We start from the raw sequence: 16,126 nt of genomic DNA on the forward strand, positions 1-16,126 counted from the left end.
CCATGTTACACCACAGGTTAATGTCAACTGTGTCAAGTGTTAAGTGAGCGATACTCCTACTGATATCTTGTAGTTTTTCTGGCTGTGAACTACCCAACCCAAAGAAAAAATACAAATTTCTTCATGTAGACACAATTTAAACTCAGATCTGCTGTATTATTTGTTTTAGGAGCATGTTTCTGATACACGAAGCTTTGTAGTGTTTGGCCTGCTCTGCCCTCTGCTTCTTCACCTCCTGTTTAAGTGATACGTTCAGAAACACTGATATACTCGTCATTACAAGTCCCTCTGGTGAAGTTAATTGATTGGATTTGTGCTCAGATAGCTTTCTGATGACTGAGGATGTTGCTCAGTAGTTGTAACAATGGACTGTATCTTGTATACAGTTTTTTTATGTCTCTGCATTGGTGATTGGCAGAGGCAGTATGTTTTGTGTCTGTACATCTGTCACATTCTTGTGAACAACCTTAATGAGTTTTATTTAAATTTGGCACAAATGTCTGCTTGGACTGAAGGATGAACTGATAAGAATTTGATGGTCAAATGTCACTGTGACCGGGTCTGTCTCGTTCTTGTAATCTCAAGAAGGAAATTTTGTCAAATTTGGCACAAACGTCCACTTGACCTGATTAGAATTTGGTGGTCAGAGGTCACTATGAACTTACAAAACATATTTTTGACCTTAAGTCAGGAATCCATTAGCTAATTTTGACAAAAATTCACACAAATGTCCAATAGGATAAAATGATGAAGTGATGACATTTTATAACCAAAAAGTCAAAGGTCAACTGTGACATCATAATGTTCTGCAAAATCACTTTCCTGGCCATTATTCAACATCGTAACTCGGGAAAAAAGGGAGACATTTGTTCAGATACTGAATTGGTGACACTAATCTGGGGTGTTCACCTTAAAACTGTCCTGACTGTGTAGATCTTCTGTGCTGCCAGGCTAAAGATATGTGTGAAACATACACCTTTTAGACTTGGTAGCTTCTGTGCAGTGACATCCATATTTGAAGCATTGTCAGCTGTTATGGCTCCATATAGAAAGACATGGATATAAAACTGTAACTGCCACTTGACTGGTTCGTGGAGGCATACAATAATTAAAAGCACAATGATGGACAGTTATGGGTCAAATAAAAGTAATCCGGTAAGTTTAATAGAAATTCCAACAATACAAATCAGGCATTACATTTTGTGAACACAAAAAGAAAAAAATAAATACACTTCACCACAGAAGATAACTTAATGAAACTGATCTCAATCTAAAAATCTTTTATAGTGTTTCTTGAAAAATGTTTAATACCAAACCATTTTTTTGCACCAAACACAATTTCGTGCTACAGTTTTCCTGCTTGGGGTCATTTTAAAAAACATTTGAACCGATTCCAGTCAAAGGAAAACTTTACACAATAAATATATCATAAACACTACAAGCGATGAAAGAAACCATATTTAAATCTCTTCAAAATCAACAATTACATAACAACTTAACACTAAAAAGTAACCAAACTGCTTTTTATATATGCATACTTTGCAGTACAGTTTACATGAGAAGAGTGGTGGTTGAGGTTTAATACCGTATGTGCTGTATGTACCAGTAGGTTACAGAATAATGTAAGATCAATAATTTGCTTATTTCTAGTGGTGTTGAGATAAACATTTCCACAGAAATCGTTTGACAACACAGACTGCTTTTGATTGTGCAGTTTTTTTTTATCCATGCTACATTTCTACCTGTCCCCATCATATACTCAGGAGAAAACCCACAACTCTTGATAATCTAACAGACTACCAGCGTCAGATCCTCTGTGTTATAATACAGTAGTTCTCCACAGTTTTGGCAAAATGACAGTGTTCATGTAAAGTTTCCCAGTGCTTTGTCGTCCTCATGACGTGAGTACTCTCCTCACAGTTTTTCGGCACTCGCAGAGGACTGAGAACGTATGAAATGTGCTGACAGTTGCGGCGCAGCGTACGTTTTTATCCCCCAGAGCGCCAAACACTGGCCTTGTGTAATCCCCGTGTTCTGCTGTAGTGTCTCTAACACTCACTTCAGGCTAAAATACACGGCAACACTGCACTCAACACTCGAGTGTGTGTCGCCACCTGGTGGTCGGGCCACATCATTGATTGGCACGGCATTTAAAGGAAGCAAGCATTCAAAGAGAAAATAGTGATAAATTTGTGAAAAACAGGATTTGTAATCATTAGTATAAATAGTCTTTTTGTTTCTCCTCATAGTTATGACTGAATACCTGAAAATATTTAAAAATGTGTGGAACAGTGCTAGATTTGTTTGCTGCGATGATTTAAACTGAAATTGATGGGGTTTTTTTTCTTGCTACAGATATGTATCTGTTCTATAAATTCTGGGTCCCGTTCTCTCTTGAGAAATAAATCAGAAACCAAAAGGGAGAATTACACAATATTTCTACATAAATTAGCACATATGTTGTTTTAAAAATAAATAAATAACGGCAATAGACTCCGTCGCGATTGCCAGGCAAATGATGCCCCTAAATACACACTTGACCTATAACAAAGACTACATTAGGGCTGCAGGCAAAGTTTTTTTTTTAACCGGTAACATACTAATTTAGGCAGTTGTATTGTTTCATTTCAAACCATATTTGCATAACGCAGTAAAACTGTTTTATTTTTTGGATAGAAAAACACTTTCTTCCTTTTCAAAAAAAAAAAAAAGAATAATGATAAATTTGACAATAGTTTTGACTGCAAAATGAGATGACTGTGATTTCAGTTGGACTTTGAGTAACAAGGCAATCTTTAATCAGCTGTAGTGAAATGTGGGAGCTTTCACTTTATGTTTTAGTGAAAGCAGGACTTTTATTTCTTAAGATATCTCTCTGAGTGAATATGTAGAGACTCTGGGTCTGTGTCTAGTTTTGTATCCGGATGAGCTCATAAATGTTGTAAAAATACTTTAACATTTACGTCGATCAAATGGCATCTCAATTTTAGATTTGCATCTGATGCAAACAAAGCTGCTGGCCAGTTTTCCAGGCTTGAATGATCATTTCTTTCTTTCAGTCCCAACTTGCAGAGCGCTCTTAGAAATCCCCACAGAATATTTCCCTGCTGCTCACTTTCAGAGGGAAGTAAACCCAAGAGTTGGATTGAACTCCTACTGTGCCGCCATCACAGGAAATAAAAGAAAAACTGGGACGTTTTTGGCACAGAGAGCCTGACTCAAAGCTAAATCTGGTTAAAATAAGAAAAATGCATGTCCGTCATTTCAGCAGAAGATGAATTTTGTTCCAGACTAATAGAGGCAGGATGTGTAGTCCCCATCTCGTTTCAGCACCGTCGGTTGGAGGATGGGTATTTGGTTTTCAGGCCTTCTTTGAAGTTGCGAAACAGAACCCGGTTGTGTTTGTTCTCCTCGTCTTTCTTGGCGTGGAACTCCCCCTGGATCTTGAAGCCGCGGTGCACCACGAAGGCCGAGCTCAGCACAGAGAACCTGTATCCGGCCACATGGAGCTCGCAGGCCTGGAGGGAGACGGAAAAGACGAGACGGAGTGAGAAGGCAGACGTGGAAGTGGGAAGTGATGACGAGACAGATTGTGCAGAGCGCAGAGGAGGTGATAAGAAAGGTGACAGCAAAAGGGACAGAGGGGAAGCGAGGAGGAAGAGATGAAATATGTTTCAGAAATATGGCTTGACAAACATGTAAAGGAAAGGTCAAAGAGACGTAATAAATACGGTAAATGTTTAGTATGGACAGTTTTCATCATAGGATAAGGTCAAGTTCAGTTTAAACCAAAGATGTGCAACAAGACGAGTTGCAACTTGCAACTACGTGCAGTGTGCAGGTCTGCAAAGTTAAAAACCCCGCCAGTTTACGTTTTTGTGTGGTCAATAAGACTAAAAGAGCACTATACAAGCACAGTCCATTTACCATTTACATCAATTGAATCTTACAGTCATCATCAGCATATATGTAGACATGGGGTTCTGATTTGTTCTTTTTTTAAAAAAAAAAAAACTAACTACGACTTTCAAACATCAGTGTTGAAATTTTACAAACCTGACTGATCCGATTGAAGCCATATTGCTTGAAGTTCTCATCATAGAGGGGCACAGTATGGGGCCCGATGTAGAAAGGCTCCCAGGGGTCAACCCAGGTGAGTGTGTAGGCAACCTCCAGGGTGCCGGTCCCTCTGACGTGGCTGTTGACCCATTGTGAGTAGTTGGTCGGGGCTTGACAGCGAGGACATAGTTCTTCATAAAACGGCCGGACCTCGCCGACCTGGTAGAGCTGAACCAACTCTGTCTTGCTCGCGGGCATCTTCCGGGCGTGGCGTATCTCAAAAGCGGGCAACACAAACACCTCATCGCTGGCTGGCTCGCGCCTCATGATCATGGCCAGGAACTGCTGGTGCAGGTCAGCGCTTGGCATCATGTCGATGTCGATGACCAGGATGTAGGAGGACTCTATGCCATTTCGGGCAACATTACGAAGAAGGTTGTTGGGGTAGGAGACGTTTCCACTGATAGCGTAGTTCTTGTATTTATCCCTGTGAGTCTCCAGTCTGGAGAAGACAGCAGCACAGTCCTCAAGACCTGCAAAATGCTCTCGGTCCTGCTCGGGGAAGCTGGCCATCTCTCCAGAGAGGCAGACCAGGTGGAAGTCCACCAGAGCCTGAATCTGAGGGCAGAAGAAGCTGAGAGCGTAAACCAGAGCCGTGGCAAACTTGACATCTTGTCCATGTGTGAATATGGCCACAGAGAGAGGGTTCTGCCACCTTTCTAAGAGAGATTCAAGGTGATGCAGGTTGTTGATGGTTGTGTGTGTGGCCAAAGCCAGCACATTGGAGCTGGGGTCCGATCCCGGCTTTTGGTTTGTGGTGTAATCACTTTTGATCAAATTCTTGTACACACGGTACTGACCGCTGTTGTCAAAGATCCCACCGGTAGACAGCGAGTACCTCAGCCGCTCCTTCCGCGAGTTTTTCTCGGGGTGCCCATTTTTCTTGCCCCCGGAGCCTCCAAAGAGCTCAGAGTATCGGTACCGCTGCTGCTTACCGTGAAACTTGGACAAAAAGGACAGGTAGATGAGCTGCAGCAGCGCCACTATCAGCAGAGCACTCAGCACCACTTTGAAGACGGAGCATTTCTTGGAGAGATGCATTCCAGATAAAACTGCAAACTGGACGATTATTGCACACAAATCGGGTCCAAACACCGGAGCACGGCTGGCTTTTTCTGTCCGAGCGTCCCAGCTAACTACATCGCTATCACGATGCTAACACTGCAATCGATTGGGCTCCAAATGCGACCAATACGCGCACATTTTGTTGCTTAGTGGCATAACTGCTCCCGATGTTTTTTTTTCCCGCAGCACGAATAAAACGTTGGATCAAATCCCGTCTCCGTGATCTCCATCAGAAACACAACACGGTTGTTACCATTCTGCTGCTGCGACGAATCCGGCGCATGTTGATACGTAATCACCGTAATGTCGAGAGTAAACGCGCCACCGAATTTCATGTCGTTGCTATAGCTGTTGGCTGAACAGGTTCTGGTGGTCAAAAGAGAGAAAAAAGGTCTATTGTCAGCATTTAAAGGGATTTGTTACTCTATAAAGAGCTATTGTCACTATTTTGTCAGTTTATATGAGCGTGCGAATGTTTTTAAAAAAATAATGAATAAAATTGCCAGATGTTGAGTGTCCTCTATAAGGAGGAATATGGTACCGTGTTAACGTCCATAGGACGAGGTGGCCGAGTGGTTAAGGCGATGGACTGCTAATCCATTGTGCTCTGCACGCGTGGGTTCGAATCCCATCCTCGTCGAAAATCGTTTTTGATTTTTATTTATCATATGTGAAGTGTTTCACTCCCTAGTTTTACCATTTATTTATATTTCTATAATATTTGCGAGTCATCACATTCTTCCTAATATAGACAGATGACTCACAGTTTAAGTGTACAGATGTGCAATGTGTATTAACAAAACAGGCAGAAGAAAATATGATAAAACTGCCTTAATATTATGTTATTTTGTTTTAACATTACAAGCCGCTTCTATATTTTATCTGCATACCTTTAAATACCGAGCTCATTCACTCACATATTCCCATCATAGGGTCTGCCCTGCACTATTAATAAACCCTTTAAAACCTGAAAAAATTAGTTTGACTTCTTCTAAAAACATGGGTAGCAACTTAACTTTTATTTTTTTAAAGAGTACATTTTTAAATATATGGTCATAATAATTATACCTATAGTTTTAAGGACACTTTGCCCAAGGAAGTTCACAATTTTCCTTCATCTAATTTATTACATTTTGCAGGAAATTTTCTTGCCAAATTAGTTGCTGCCTTTTTCAAAAGAAATTGCTCAAGTTTCAAGGGTTAAATAGCATGTGAAAGACATCTCAATGGAGCACAAGTGGTGTTGATCAAGTTTTCAAGGGGTTAATAGCCTGTGTGGTACGAATAGTGGCAAAATACCTTGCTCAGGCTATACTTGCTACAGTTGTGAATGGCAAGGGGATTCTCCCCAATAATTAACAAAAATAAATTAGGTTGTTTTTTAATTTTAAAAAATCTTGTTATCCAAAACTGATGCCAAACAGAAGTAAGACTCTTTTCAAAAAATCCCTGAGAATACCATGTATGTGAATCATGCCTAATGTAAATCATATAAACAAAGGCTGTGTTTGCCATCACCATCATCAGGGCTTTTTATTTAAGGATTTAAGAAACCACGCAAAAAAGCACAATTTTGACATTCTTTAATTCATGACCATTAACAAAAACATTGTTGTCTTAACAACTACATGAACAGTGCAGACAGCATACATCAGGTCCCAGGTGGCATTTCCTCATTTAAGACCAAGTTATCAAATTAATATAACCAAGCCCGAAGCATGTGTGACAGATCAGAAAGAATATGACGGCTTTTATTGTGTTTTCGATGACTGGGCTCTGTTATTAAGGTGGTAGCACTGACATCTTTGCGCTTTAATCGCTGCTGAACAACAGCTGACCTCACATTATGAAAACAAACCAACAGCTGTTCTGTGCATGGCTGACATGTGGAGACAAATTTAGGAATCATGGTTAAAATGTTTGACAGAGGGAGGGTGAGTAAATCTGACAGATTCATTTTGATCTGCAGTGACATGTTTACAGTATAATCTCTTGCTCATGCTCAAAATAAAATGACAAAGTGCCTTCCAGGACCTGGACTGCCTTGGCAAGGGTGACTTTTTGCGAAACTCAACGTACGTCAGGGCCCTATGAAATCATTTTTCCTTGTTTTTAAGTTGTCAGTCCAAAATCTTAAGTTTACAAAATGGCAAAAGTGGTTCCTGAAAAATGACTTGTATGTTAAAGGTATTTGATATTTTTTTATTTTGCCAATTATACCTTAATTGGTGAGAAATATTATCTGTAATTAAAGATGGTGAAATGTTTATTCGCGTATGTAAAACAGAGTACGACTACAACAGCTACCCCGAATATAATTGTTATATTATAATTGTTTTATGCCACAATATTTCAGAAATAGAAACCAAAATCAGCGCCACTGAAAGGCAGATGTAAGACACGCACGAGCATCCACGTACGTAAGCAGAACACTACGTTTAGTGAGTTTGTGTCTGTTGTTAAGTACTTCAATACCAAGTGCAGCATGTTTAGCAGACATTTCAACAAAAACCAAATTCATCCCGTGAAGGTTGAAACCTAGATTTTGTGACTACAACCCTATTTTCAGCACTGTAGAAATCATAAGGCCCTACGGTCGCCCTCTACTATCACAAACTACGACACTAAAACGCCAGCTCCGCTTTTAGACCCGCCTCCTTCGCTGTCCCTGGAAGACGCCGCTGACTGGCCTTGTGCCTCTCCTTCGCCCTCGCCCATCAACCGGATGTTGTAGCGTTCCCGGTACTCTGTGAGCTCCCGTCCTTTCATCTGCATCTGTGTGTTGATGGACTCGATTATTTTGGAGATCTGTGGAGAAAAGGGAGAGAGGAGTGTGAGACAATGTTTTTTTTTTTTTTTAAGTTAAATGAACAAAACCAATAACATAGAAAAATCATTAACAAAGGCAATATGTATATATATAAATAATGACAGAGACAAAGAAGAAAAAATATTCAAATAAATAATAGATATGCATAATAATAAACTATTCAGGAGAGTTCATGAATTATTCACAGTTCACAAATTATTCAAAATTCATAGGTTGATAAACAGAGTTATATTATGTTACAGGATTACTAGATTAGCAGATGAGACAAAAAGAGAAAAAGAAAAGTTCTTTATGTTATATATTTCATCTGTTTCTCCTGTCTTTTTTCAAATATATGTATTTGGATCCTAATTCTCATATATTTCACTCACAAGATCTTTCCATTTATGATAATTTAAATTGTCATTTTTTAACTAGTTCCATGTCATTTAATTGTTGCTACTCTGATTGTTAAAAACAAATATTAAGGTATTTTCCTTAGAAGCACCTTTTATTGTTCTTTTTCCCAGTGCGCTAAAACATTGAAGGATTATTAATAAAACATCACCTGTTCTTTGTTACTTTCCAAGGCCGGTAGAACTTCTTTTACTGTCCTCTCCACCAAAACTCCTCCTACTAGGCGAAAGCATTTCCTCGAAGGATCCACTTCCTTTAGGGTGTCGATTACTAAGCTGGAAGGAGGGTGGAAAAAAGATGTTAAAACCAAAAATAACACCTAAAAGATCGACTCTGCATTTCAGTTTTGTGCTCCAGTAACTGATCTAACATTTAAAACTGACAGAATTTTGCAAAGGTAGCAATATCTGATCTATGATGGCTAGTTAAGTACGAGACGATTGTTATGGGAAATGTATTTTTTTGGTCAAATATAAAATTCGTAAATGGAGAATAAAAGGCTGCAGATGTAGAAACATCTGTTACCAACCTGTGCTCGTTGATCTCCATCTCCAACTCTGCAGATTTAGACGCCATGGAGCGCTGCTCCTGACGCATCCTCTGAAATGTTGCCACCACCTGTCACACAAAAATCCACCATCAGCAACAACATCGCCGTAATCTCAAGTTTTAATCAGTGCAGTGGTGAGGACACCATTTCAGATGTGATCAAAGTAATAATTTACTCTCCTTTACTTCGCCAGTTTCAGTCTGAAAATGTTAGGATTTACTATTTTTCTCTGCTTCATGCTACTGTGAATGGAAAATCTAGATAACTGACTGTTGCTTAGACAAAATAAGCAGTCTGGAAAATGCCAAAAGTCATAAATAACATTTAAAAAATCACTAGTTCCAGCTTTTCAGAATAAATATCTACTGGAAATCTTTAGTGACAATAGATTTACCATCTTTGAGTTTTTACACTGTTGGATCTGGAATACAGTAATTTGAAATACATAAATTTGGACTGTAGGAAAGAGATTTTTCATTATTTTTTTGACATTTTAGATACTTAAGATTGCTTTATCAATAATATGCATAATATATGCAGCCCTACTTATAATGTAATTAATACTACACTTTAAAAAGCAGCATTTTGATTGTATGGCTTTTTAAATACAGCATTGCATATAAAGTAATTTCGAAAATAATCTGAGTAGCTCTTGTACTTCAGTAAAACAGGGCTGGGTGGTCTGCAGCGGTAAAAATAGCCTCACACTCAAACTGCAACACCTACCATTACTGAAGCACACCAGCCCCGTGCAGGCGTCTGCTCATTTAGACGCACCTAAACTATGTTAATCTGTTTGTTAGAAGCACAAAACCAGCGTCAAACTCTTAATAAATGTAAATATCGTGTGTAGCTTCACTCTATTGCACCGTTTTTTGGCGAGAAAGCAGACTGATGGTCGGGTGATGGCGACTGGGAAGCTAACGTTAGCATTGGCTAGCTAGGAGTGAAATTAGCGGCTTTAGCTTCACCGGACGCGACTGACCACAAACCACAACGCGTGTACCGACTAAAGAAACCTGAGGTGGAGAGGATGGTACCTGTTCGGCCGAGGGGCCGGACTGTTTGCCACCGGCGCTGTTGCTGGATTTGCTACCCGTGCTGCTACTGTTGGCTGCCATCTTGGAAGGGTGTTTCTGAGAAGGACCCCGGGCAGGAGGTGTAGAGCTGGTTCATGTGAGTGCCTGTGTGGAAATAAAGCACGCCTTAGACGAAGCTAGTTAGTTAATGATGTTTTTGGGACCCTTTTATTTGTCTTTATTAGTATTGAGTGATTACTGCAGGAGAGTGACGGAGAAATGAGATCGAGACAGGATCACACGCAGCAAAGAGCCGCGAGTGGGACTCGAACCCGCGTCTCTGGTTTCTGCTGAGTACCCAGTCTATATAGGGAGTTTTTTTTTTCTCCTGTACTACTACTACTACTACTACTACTACTACTACTGATAATAATAATAATAATAATAATAATATATGGGGAGCACACTCTAAGTTATTATTTTTATCTAATAATAATAATGATAATAACAATAATAGTAATAATATGTGTCTCTGTTTTCTGCCGAGTACCCAGTTATTATAGGGAGCTTGTCCCTGTAAAGTATCTACTATTATACTACTACTACTGATTATAAATTATAATAATAATAAATAATAATATATGGGAGCACACTCTAAAGTGTTATTAATATGTATCTAATAATAATAATGATAATAAACATTAATAGTAATAATATGTGTCTCTGGTTTTCTGCCGAGTACCCAGTCTATATATAGGGAGATTTTTTTTCTCCTGAGTACTATTACTACTGATGACTACTACTACTGATAATAATAATAATAATAATAAGTTATTATTTGTATCTAATAATAATAATGGTAATAACAATAATAGTAAATAATATGTGTCTCTGGTTTTCTGCCGAGTACCCAGTCTATATAGGGAGTTTTTTTTTCTCCTGTAGTACTATTACTACTGATGATGATAATAATTAAAAATAGGAATCAGTCTATGGGAAGCACACTCTAAGTTCTTATTTTTATCTAATAATGATAATGATAATAACAATAGTAGTAATAATACGCTTCTCTGGTCTCTGTTGAGGTCTATGTAAGGAGCACACTTTAAGTTATTTTTTTTCTCCCATAATAATAATAACAATGATCATAACATGTGTCTTTGGTCTCTGTCCAGGACTCAGTCTATATAGAGAGAACACTTTAAGTCATTTTTTAAATAAAACTAGTGTTTAAAATTTTCAAAGAAATCATTCAGCACTCAACCATTCAACCATAAAGCCTTAGAGGCAGATTGTTGATGGAATATGGTTAAAAGAAAATCATCTGAACTGCAGAATCTTTGGCTTTTATTTATTTATTTTATGGTATTTTATCAATAAAAAAAAGTCACTGGACAGTCTGTGGAACAGAAAACAATCCTCTCCAGCAGGTGGAGGTAATGTGCCTTAATGCTGTTTTGAAACCTCTAATAAACAACAAAGAAGAAGAAAGTCGCCGCTGATCCTTCCTGTTGTACACTGATCACTGATGTGTTACTAACATGGACTGAAAAAAAAGGAAAGTGACACATTTTCCCGGTCACTTGGACCAATGTTCACAGTCAGGTGCATTTTGGGAACATCTGCAAAGTATCTGGCCTCTCTGCCAGCGTGGAGACAACAAATCAAGCTGCAGAACAGGTATGTTTATCACTCTGACAAGGGAATATATTTAGATATGTGACAGCTAGCCTTCTAAACAAAGGTCTATGTGATAAAGACTACAGTTTATTATGTTATTTAAATGTTTTTGAAAAGTTAAGTTGGTATCTGCAAAAATAAATGACTAAGAGGGAAGTCACAGCATGAATAGAGTGCATAGTTTATTTCAGATATTGCATTTAGATGCAATTATTTAATTGTGGTAAGATAACAACAGCATGAACATAACATAATGAATATATAACTAGTGCAGTAACTGTTTAACCGTTCTGGTTGATATCTTTGCCTTGCATGCGGCCTCTGTGCTCTGGATGTAACACCAACCTTTTCTCTGCAGGATGTCTTCTTCTCACCCTGTGGCTGCAGTGTGTCAGCTGTCAGTCACCCCGAACAAAGAGGCCAACTTCTCTGCCTGCAAACAGCTGGTGGAGGAAGCAAAGGAGCAAGGAGCCAGCATGGTCTTCCTGCCCGAGAACTTTGACTACATCGGATCCAGTCTGGAGGAGACGCTGTCGCTGTCTGAGAGCCTGACAGGAGACACAATCTCACGATACACTCAGCTGGCCAGGTAGACAAGAAAGGTTTGTGTGTGTCGGAAACATTAACATTGGTACCACTTTTTCTTTTTGTTTTAGGTTTTTTTTGACATTATTTTTCTGCTTGCTACATTAATAGGAAAGTTTGCTCAGTCCTGCATGGGATATTTTTCAGTATACTTTTGAGAGCAGGATTCAACTGCTGCTCCAAAATTCTACATTCAGAGTTCCTACGGTTATGGAAAACCCATAAAAGTCATGAAATTTCACAGTCACATTTTCCAGGCCTGGAAAAAATCACAGAATTTTAATAATCTTCTGTGGATATTAATTAAATACATGTAAACAAAAATGATGAGAACATAGTAATAAAAGCAACAGTGAAACTGTGTTGGATTTAGAAGTAGCATGCCAAATTAGGATTTATATAACCCCAAAAATAATTAATAAATCCAAATCAATATCAAAATGAAAACTGATTCATATTTACTCAGTATCTGAGCACTAAATGTCACTTTGTTGCTATAATTTTTTCATGTCTTATCTGCTTAAAATAGTGGTTTGATGAAGTTGGGTCAGTGGATCTTATAAAGGGAACCAGGTTGTGTTCAGTACTGAATCCATCAGCAGGCAGCTACTTCTCCCGTAGATATGAATAATTGCCTCTTGTTTAGATTTCGTCAGGAATTTTAACTTCTCCTCCGTTCAGGAAGTTGGAAGTGTGGCTGTCTCTTGGAGGATTTCATGAGCGAGGACATGATTGGGAGTCTGACAGACGAATCTACAACAGTCACATCATAATTAACGATAAAGGTACCGTCCACTGAACAGTCTTGCTCCCAAAGAAACACGACATCTTGATTAATTTAAGGGCGTATTAAATGCTTTTTAGGCCCCAGAGTCCATGTTTGCCACTTAACATGTCCTTTTGGTACACATACTGACATACTCTTATTGCACCTACAGGTGACATCGTTTCAGTCTACAGGAAGTCTCATTTGTTTGATGTGGAACTGCCAGAAAAAGGCGTATCCCTAAAAGAAAGTGGCTTCACAATCCCAGGACCCTCCCTCGTGTCTCCGGTCCAAACTCCCGTCGGAAAGGTATCATTTTATGAGATAATTGAAAAAAACGAAAATAAGGTTGAAAAATGCAGAAGTTACCCTTGAAGATCTTTTAGTTTTCGTGTCTTGTTGTTGACCAATTTTTATAATGTTGCCACAGGTCGGCCAGGGCATCTGCTACGATCTGAGATTCCCCGATTTGTCTCTGGCTCTGCGAAGGCACGGGGCCGAGATTCTCACGTACCCATCAGCCTTCACTGTCGCAACAGGAGCTGCTCACTGGGAGGTTAGATGACTCTCAATCAGACAGTTTACCCTTTACTGGATCACTCAGGCTTGTAAAAGTTTAACTACAAGATATAAACCCAAGCAAACACAAACTTTATGAATTTATTCCCAGGTGTTACTGCGCGCACGAGCAATCGAGAACCAGTGTTTTGTCATTGCGGCGGCTCAGGTCGGCCGGCACACTGAGAAGCGCTCATCGTACGGCCACGCCCTCGTGGTGGACCCCTGGGGTGAGGTGCTGGGCGACTGCGGAGGGGAGAAAACGGGCATGGTGCTGGTAGAGATCGACCTCTCTAAAGTCAGCAGCACGAGGAAGAACATGCCGGTCCAACAGCACCGCAGAGACACGAGTTTCTATCAGAGTCTGGAAAAGACTTGAACGCAAGAGAAGTCCAAAGTGTTTTTGTTTCAGGTTCTTTAGATTTCTGTGCAGAGAGAAATTGTCAGCTTTTTTTAATCAGAAGTGGAAACATTTGTCTACAGTGTGAGAAGAGAACGTCCTTATCGAATGAAGCTGCTAATGAATAAAAATTAAAGTGAACATGAAGCAGATGTTCCACTCCTGATGGGATAAAAAATCAACTGTAAATTATTGACTCGTGGTGTCGCAGGCGGAAATCAGCCGTCTCGTCTTTCTCTGCTTCCTCGGTGTCTCTGGTTGGTCTTTTGAACTCATCCTGTCATCACTGCAGTAGATAATTTCATTCCCAGCTCGTAAAGCTCACTCACAATCAATAACATCAGCTCGAACTTGTGCACACGATGTTACTCGCTTCGGTCAGTAGATGGTACTGTCGGGTTGTAACAATACAAACAAGCAGGAGGAAATGACTACAAAACGTTTCTGTTACAGCGAAATGTACAAATCCACCTGTAATATCTGAAAGTGTATAAACTTAAACGTCTGGAAATGATCTCATTTTCACATGGTTTGTTTGTCCTCTGTTTCCAGCACAAATACTGTGATATTATCACATAATGAGTGAGATGGTGAAGAAAAAGAAACCAGTCAAATCATTTCTGTATGCAGCCAAAAATTACAAACACCTTTATTTTTTAATTCAAATATGAAGAAACAAAGTGTTAGGTTAAAAAAGTCAGTAATGACAAAATCTAAGTATTACCAAATAAGTACAAGTACTTTGGAATTGCATGAAAGTATAGTATTTAATTAAACATACTCAGTTACTCAGTTACTATCCAGCTCTGCTTGTAATGGAGTATCCTAACAGCGTGAGGTATCTAAGTACTTTCAGTTTACTTCAGTATTTAAATTTTCTGCTACTTTATATTTCTACTTTACTTTGTACTATATTGTACATTTTACTTAAATACATTTATATGACAACTAGTAAGGATTTTAAAGCATATAAAGTAATGGAAATGTGCTCCACCTGCATCAACGGTCACATTGAAATACTGCGTATGTGTTGATAGAAATATTAGTATTCAAATAATATTCTATTCACAAGCAAACAAGTATATTTGGTTTAATACTTAAAATATATTTTTTCATTAATACTTTTGTATAAAAGTTTAATGCATTCACAGGAGAAAAAATATTTGCCCTGTCTCTCTAAATTAACAAGATTATTATTTCAAAACTCTAAGAAATGTTTTCATTTATATATCTGCTAAATATTGTTTTTCCAGAATTATAAAGATAATAACCCTGTGCGTTTTCTTTTTATATGTAATTATCTCAGAAAAAAAGTCTGCTCTTTTCCCCTAAATTGATAAGATTATTATCAGAGAAAAAAAATCATGTGGAAAAAAAAATCAGTTTTCTGAATAAAAAATTATTATCTCAAAATTATGAGAAAATTTTTCGAGATAAAAAACCTTCACTTGTTTCTCCTCTGAATTAACAAAATAGTCTCATACTTATTTTCTGATTAAGTAAGATTACAATCTCCTTAATTCAGAAAAATTATCAAATTCAAATATCAAGAAGTCATAATTGGGTGTGAATGCTGAAAGCATTGCAGTCAGCTTATCAACAAACTTGAAATATTCCACATCTTATTTTTACATCATTGGTACTATTCAACTTTTTACCAAACCCATTTCCACTTTTCCAACAGCTCCAACTCATTTTCCTTCTTAAATAAATTAAAATAATAAAAACCATTGCAGTGGAGCGCCAGCTTTTCAACACGCAGCGTTCACACTTCTTTAAAAATGCTCTAATGCTGAGATAATCTCATTACTTTGCAAAAACAGAGCATTTTGTGAATGCAATCAGCTTTCTTCCTTTTGTTCTTTTACTTAAGCGAAACCTAAAACTGGATTTATTTACCTTTAACAAAGTATTTGTACTCTGTTGCCACTTTTTTTGTTTGCATACTCCACAGGATCATGCAGTAACACTGGTTGTTATTCCTAGTTAGTGACTCCATAATGTTTTTTGGATTTTGCAGTGAGTGGATGAATTATTGATTGTTTCTCCTCCCTGCCTGTTTTACCATCACAGGGACTGAAGGTGGGAGCTGCTGCTGAGAGGATAGGAAACAGGAAGTGAACGTCACTGACACAGGAATGGGACTGAAAAAAGAAAA

General features: G+C 38.5%; 3 protein-coding genes and 1 non-coding gene across 4 annotated transcripts; 2 read left to right on the forward strand and 2 right to left on the reverse strand.

Moving 5' to 3' along the window:
- Positions 1–1,165: 1,165 nt before the first annotated feature.
- b4gat1 (beta-1,4-glucuronyltransferase 1) lies at positions 1,166–5,433 on the reverse strand. Its single transcript, XM_042512364.1, has 2 exons — positions 4,057–5,433; positions 1,166–3,518 (listed from the first exon to the last, which is right to left on the reverse strand). The coding sequence occupies exons 1-2, from the start codon at positions 5,158–5,160 to the stop codon at positions 3,327–3,329; spliced, it is 1,296 nt and encodes a 431-aa protein (XP_042368298.1). The 5' UTR covers positions 5,161–5,433; the 3' UTR covers positions 1,166–3,326.
- A 309-nt stretch (positions 5,434–5,742) lies between these two features.
- Positions 5,743–5,824, forward strand: trnas-gcu. Its single transcript has one exon. It is a non-coding gene; the product is annotated as a tRNA-Ser (tRNA).
- Positions 5,825–6,750: 926 nt separating this feature from the next.
- Positions 6,751–10,113, reverse strand: pfdn2 (prefoldin subunit 2). Its single transcript, XM_042512393.1, has 4 exons — positions 10,001–10,113; positions 8,940–9,028; positions 8,562–8,685; positions 6,751–7,992 (listed from the first exon to the last, which is right to left on the reverse strand). Exons 1-4 carry the CDS (start codon positions 10,079–10,081, stop codon positions 7,801–7,803), a joined length of 486 nt encoding a protein of 161 aa, XP_042368327.1. The 5' UTR covers positions 10,082–10,113; the 3' UTR covers positions 6,751–7,800.
- A 1,390-nt stretch (positions 10,114–11,503) lies between these two features.
- On the forward strand, positions 11,504–14,482 carry nit1 (nitrilase 1). The gene is made up of 6 exons (XM_042512509.1): positions 11,504–11,659; positions 12,018–12,248; positions 12,926–13,029; positions 13,183–13,319; positions 13,441–13,566; positions 13,681–14,482. Exons 1-6 carry the CDS (start codon positions 11,571–11,573, stop codon positions 13,945–13,947), a joined length of 954 nt encoding a protein of 317 aa, XP_042368443.1. The 5' UTR covers positions 11,504–11,570; the 3' UTR covers positions 13,948–14,482.
- Positions 14,483–16,126: the final 1,644 nt, after the last annotated feature.

The sequence above is a fragment of the Plectropomus leopardus genome, chromosome 23, assembly GCF_008729295.1.
Source record: "Plectropomus leopardus isolate mb chromosome 23, YSFRI_Pleo_2.0, whole genome shotgun sequence".
NCBI lineage: Eukaryota > Metazoa > Chordata > Actinopteri > Perciformes > Serranidae > Plectropomus > Plectropomus leopardus.

Excerpts from the sequence above, each read along its gene's own strand:
- b4gat1 (XM_042512364.1), bottom strand. The coding sequence starts at position 5,160 with ATGCATCTCTCCAAGAAATGCTCCGTCTTCAAAGTGGTGCTGAGTGCT. Across the intron at positions 3,519-4,056 it reads GCTTCAATCGGATCAGTCAG|GCCTGCGAGCTCCATGTGGC; the intron begins GTTTGTAAAATT and ends GTCTCCCTCCAG.
- pfdn2 (XM_042512393.1), bottom strand. The coding sequence starts at position 10,081 with ATGGCAGCCAACAGTAGCAGCACGGGTAGCAAATCCAGCAACAGCGCC. Across the intron at positions 8,686-8,939 it reads ATGGAGATCAACGAGCACAG|CTTAGTAATCGACACCCTAA; the intron begins GTTGGTAACAGA and ends CCCTCCTTCCAG. Across the intron at positions 7,993-8,561 it reads TGGAAAGTAACAAAGAACAG|ATCTCCAAAATAATCGAGTC; the intron begins GTGATGTTTTAT and ends TTTTCTCCACAG.
- nit1 (XM_042512509.1), top strand. The coding sequence starts at position 11,571 with ATGTTCACAGTCAGGTGCATTTTGGGAACATCTGCAAAGTATCTGGCC. Across the intron at positions 11,660-12,017 it reads CAAATCAAGCTGCAGAACAG|GATGTCTTCTTCTCACCCTG; the intron begins GTATGTTTATCA and ends TTTTCTCTGCAG. Across the intron at positions 13,030-13,182 it reads CATCATAATTAACGATAAAG|GTGACATCGTTTCAGTCTAC; the intron begins GTACCGTCCACT and ends TTGCACCTACAG.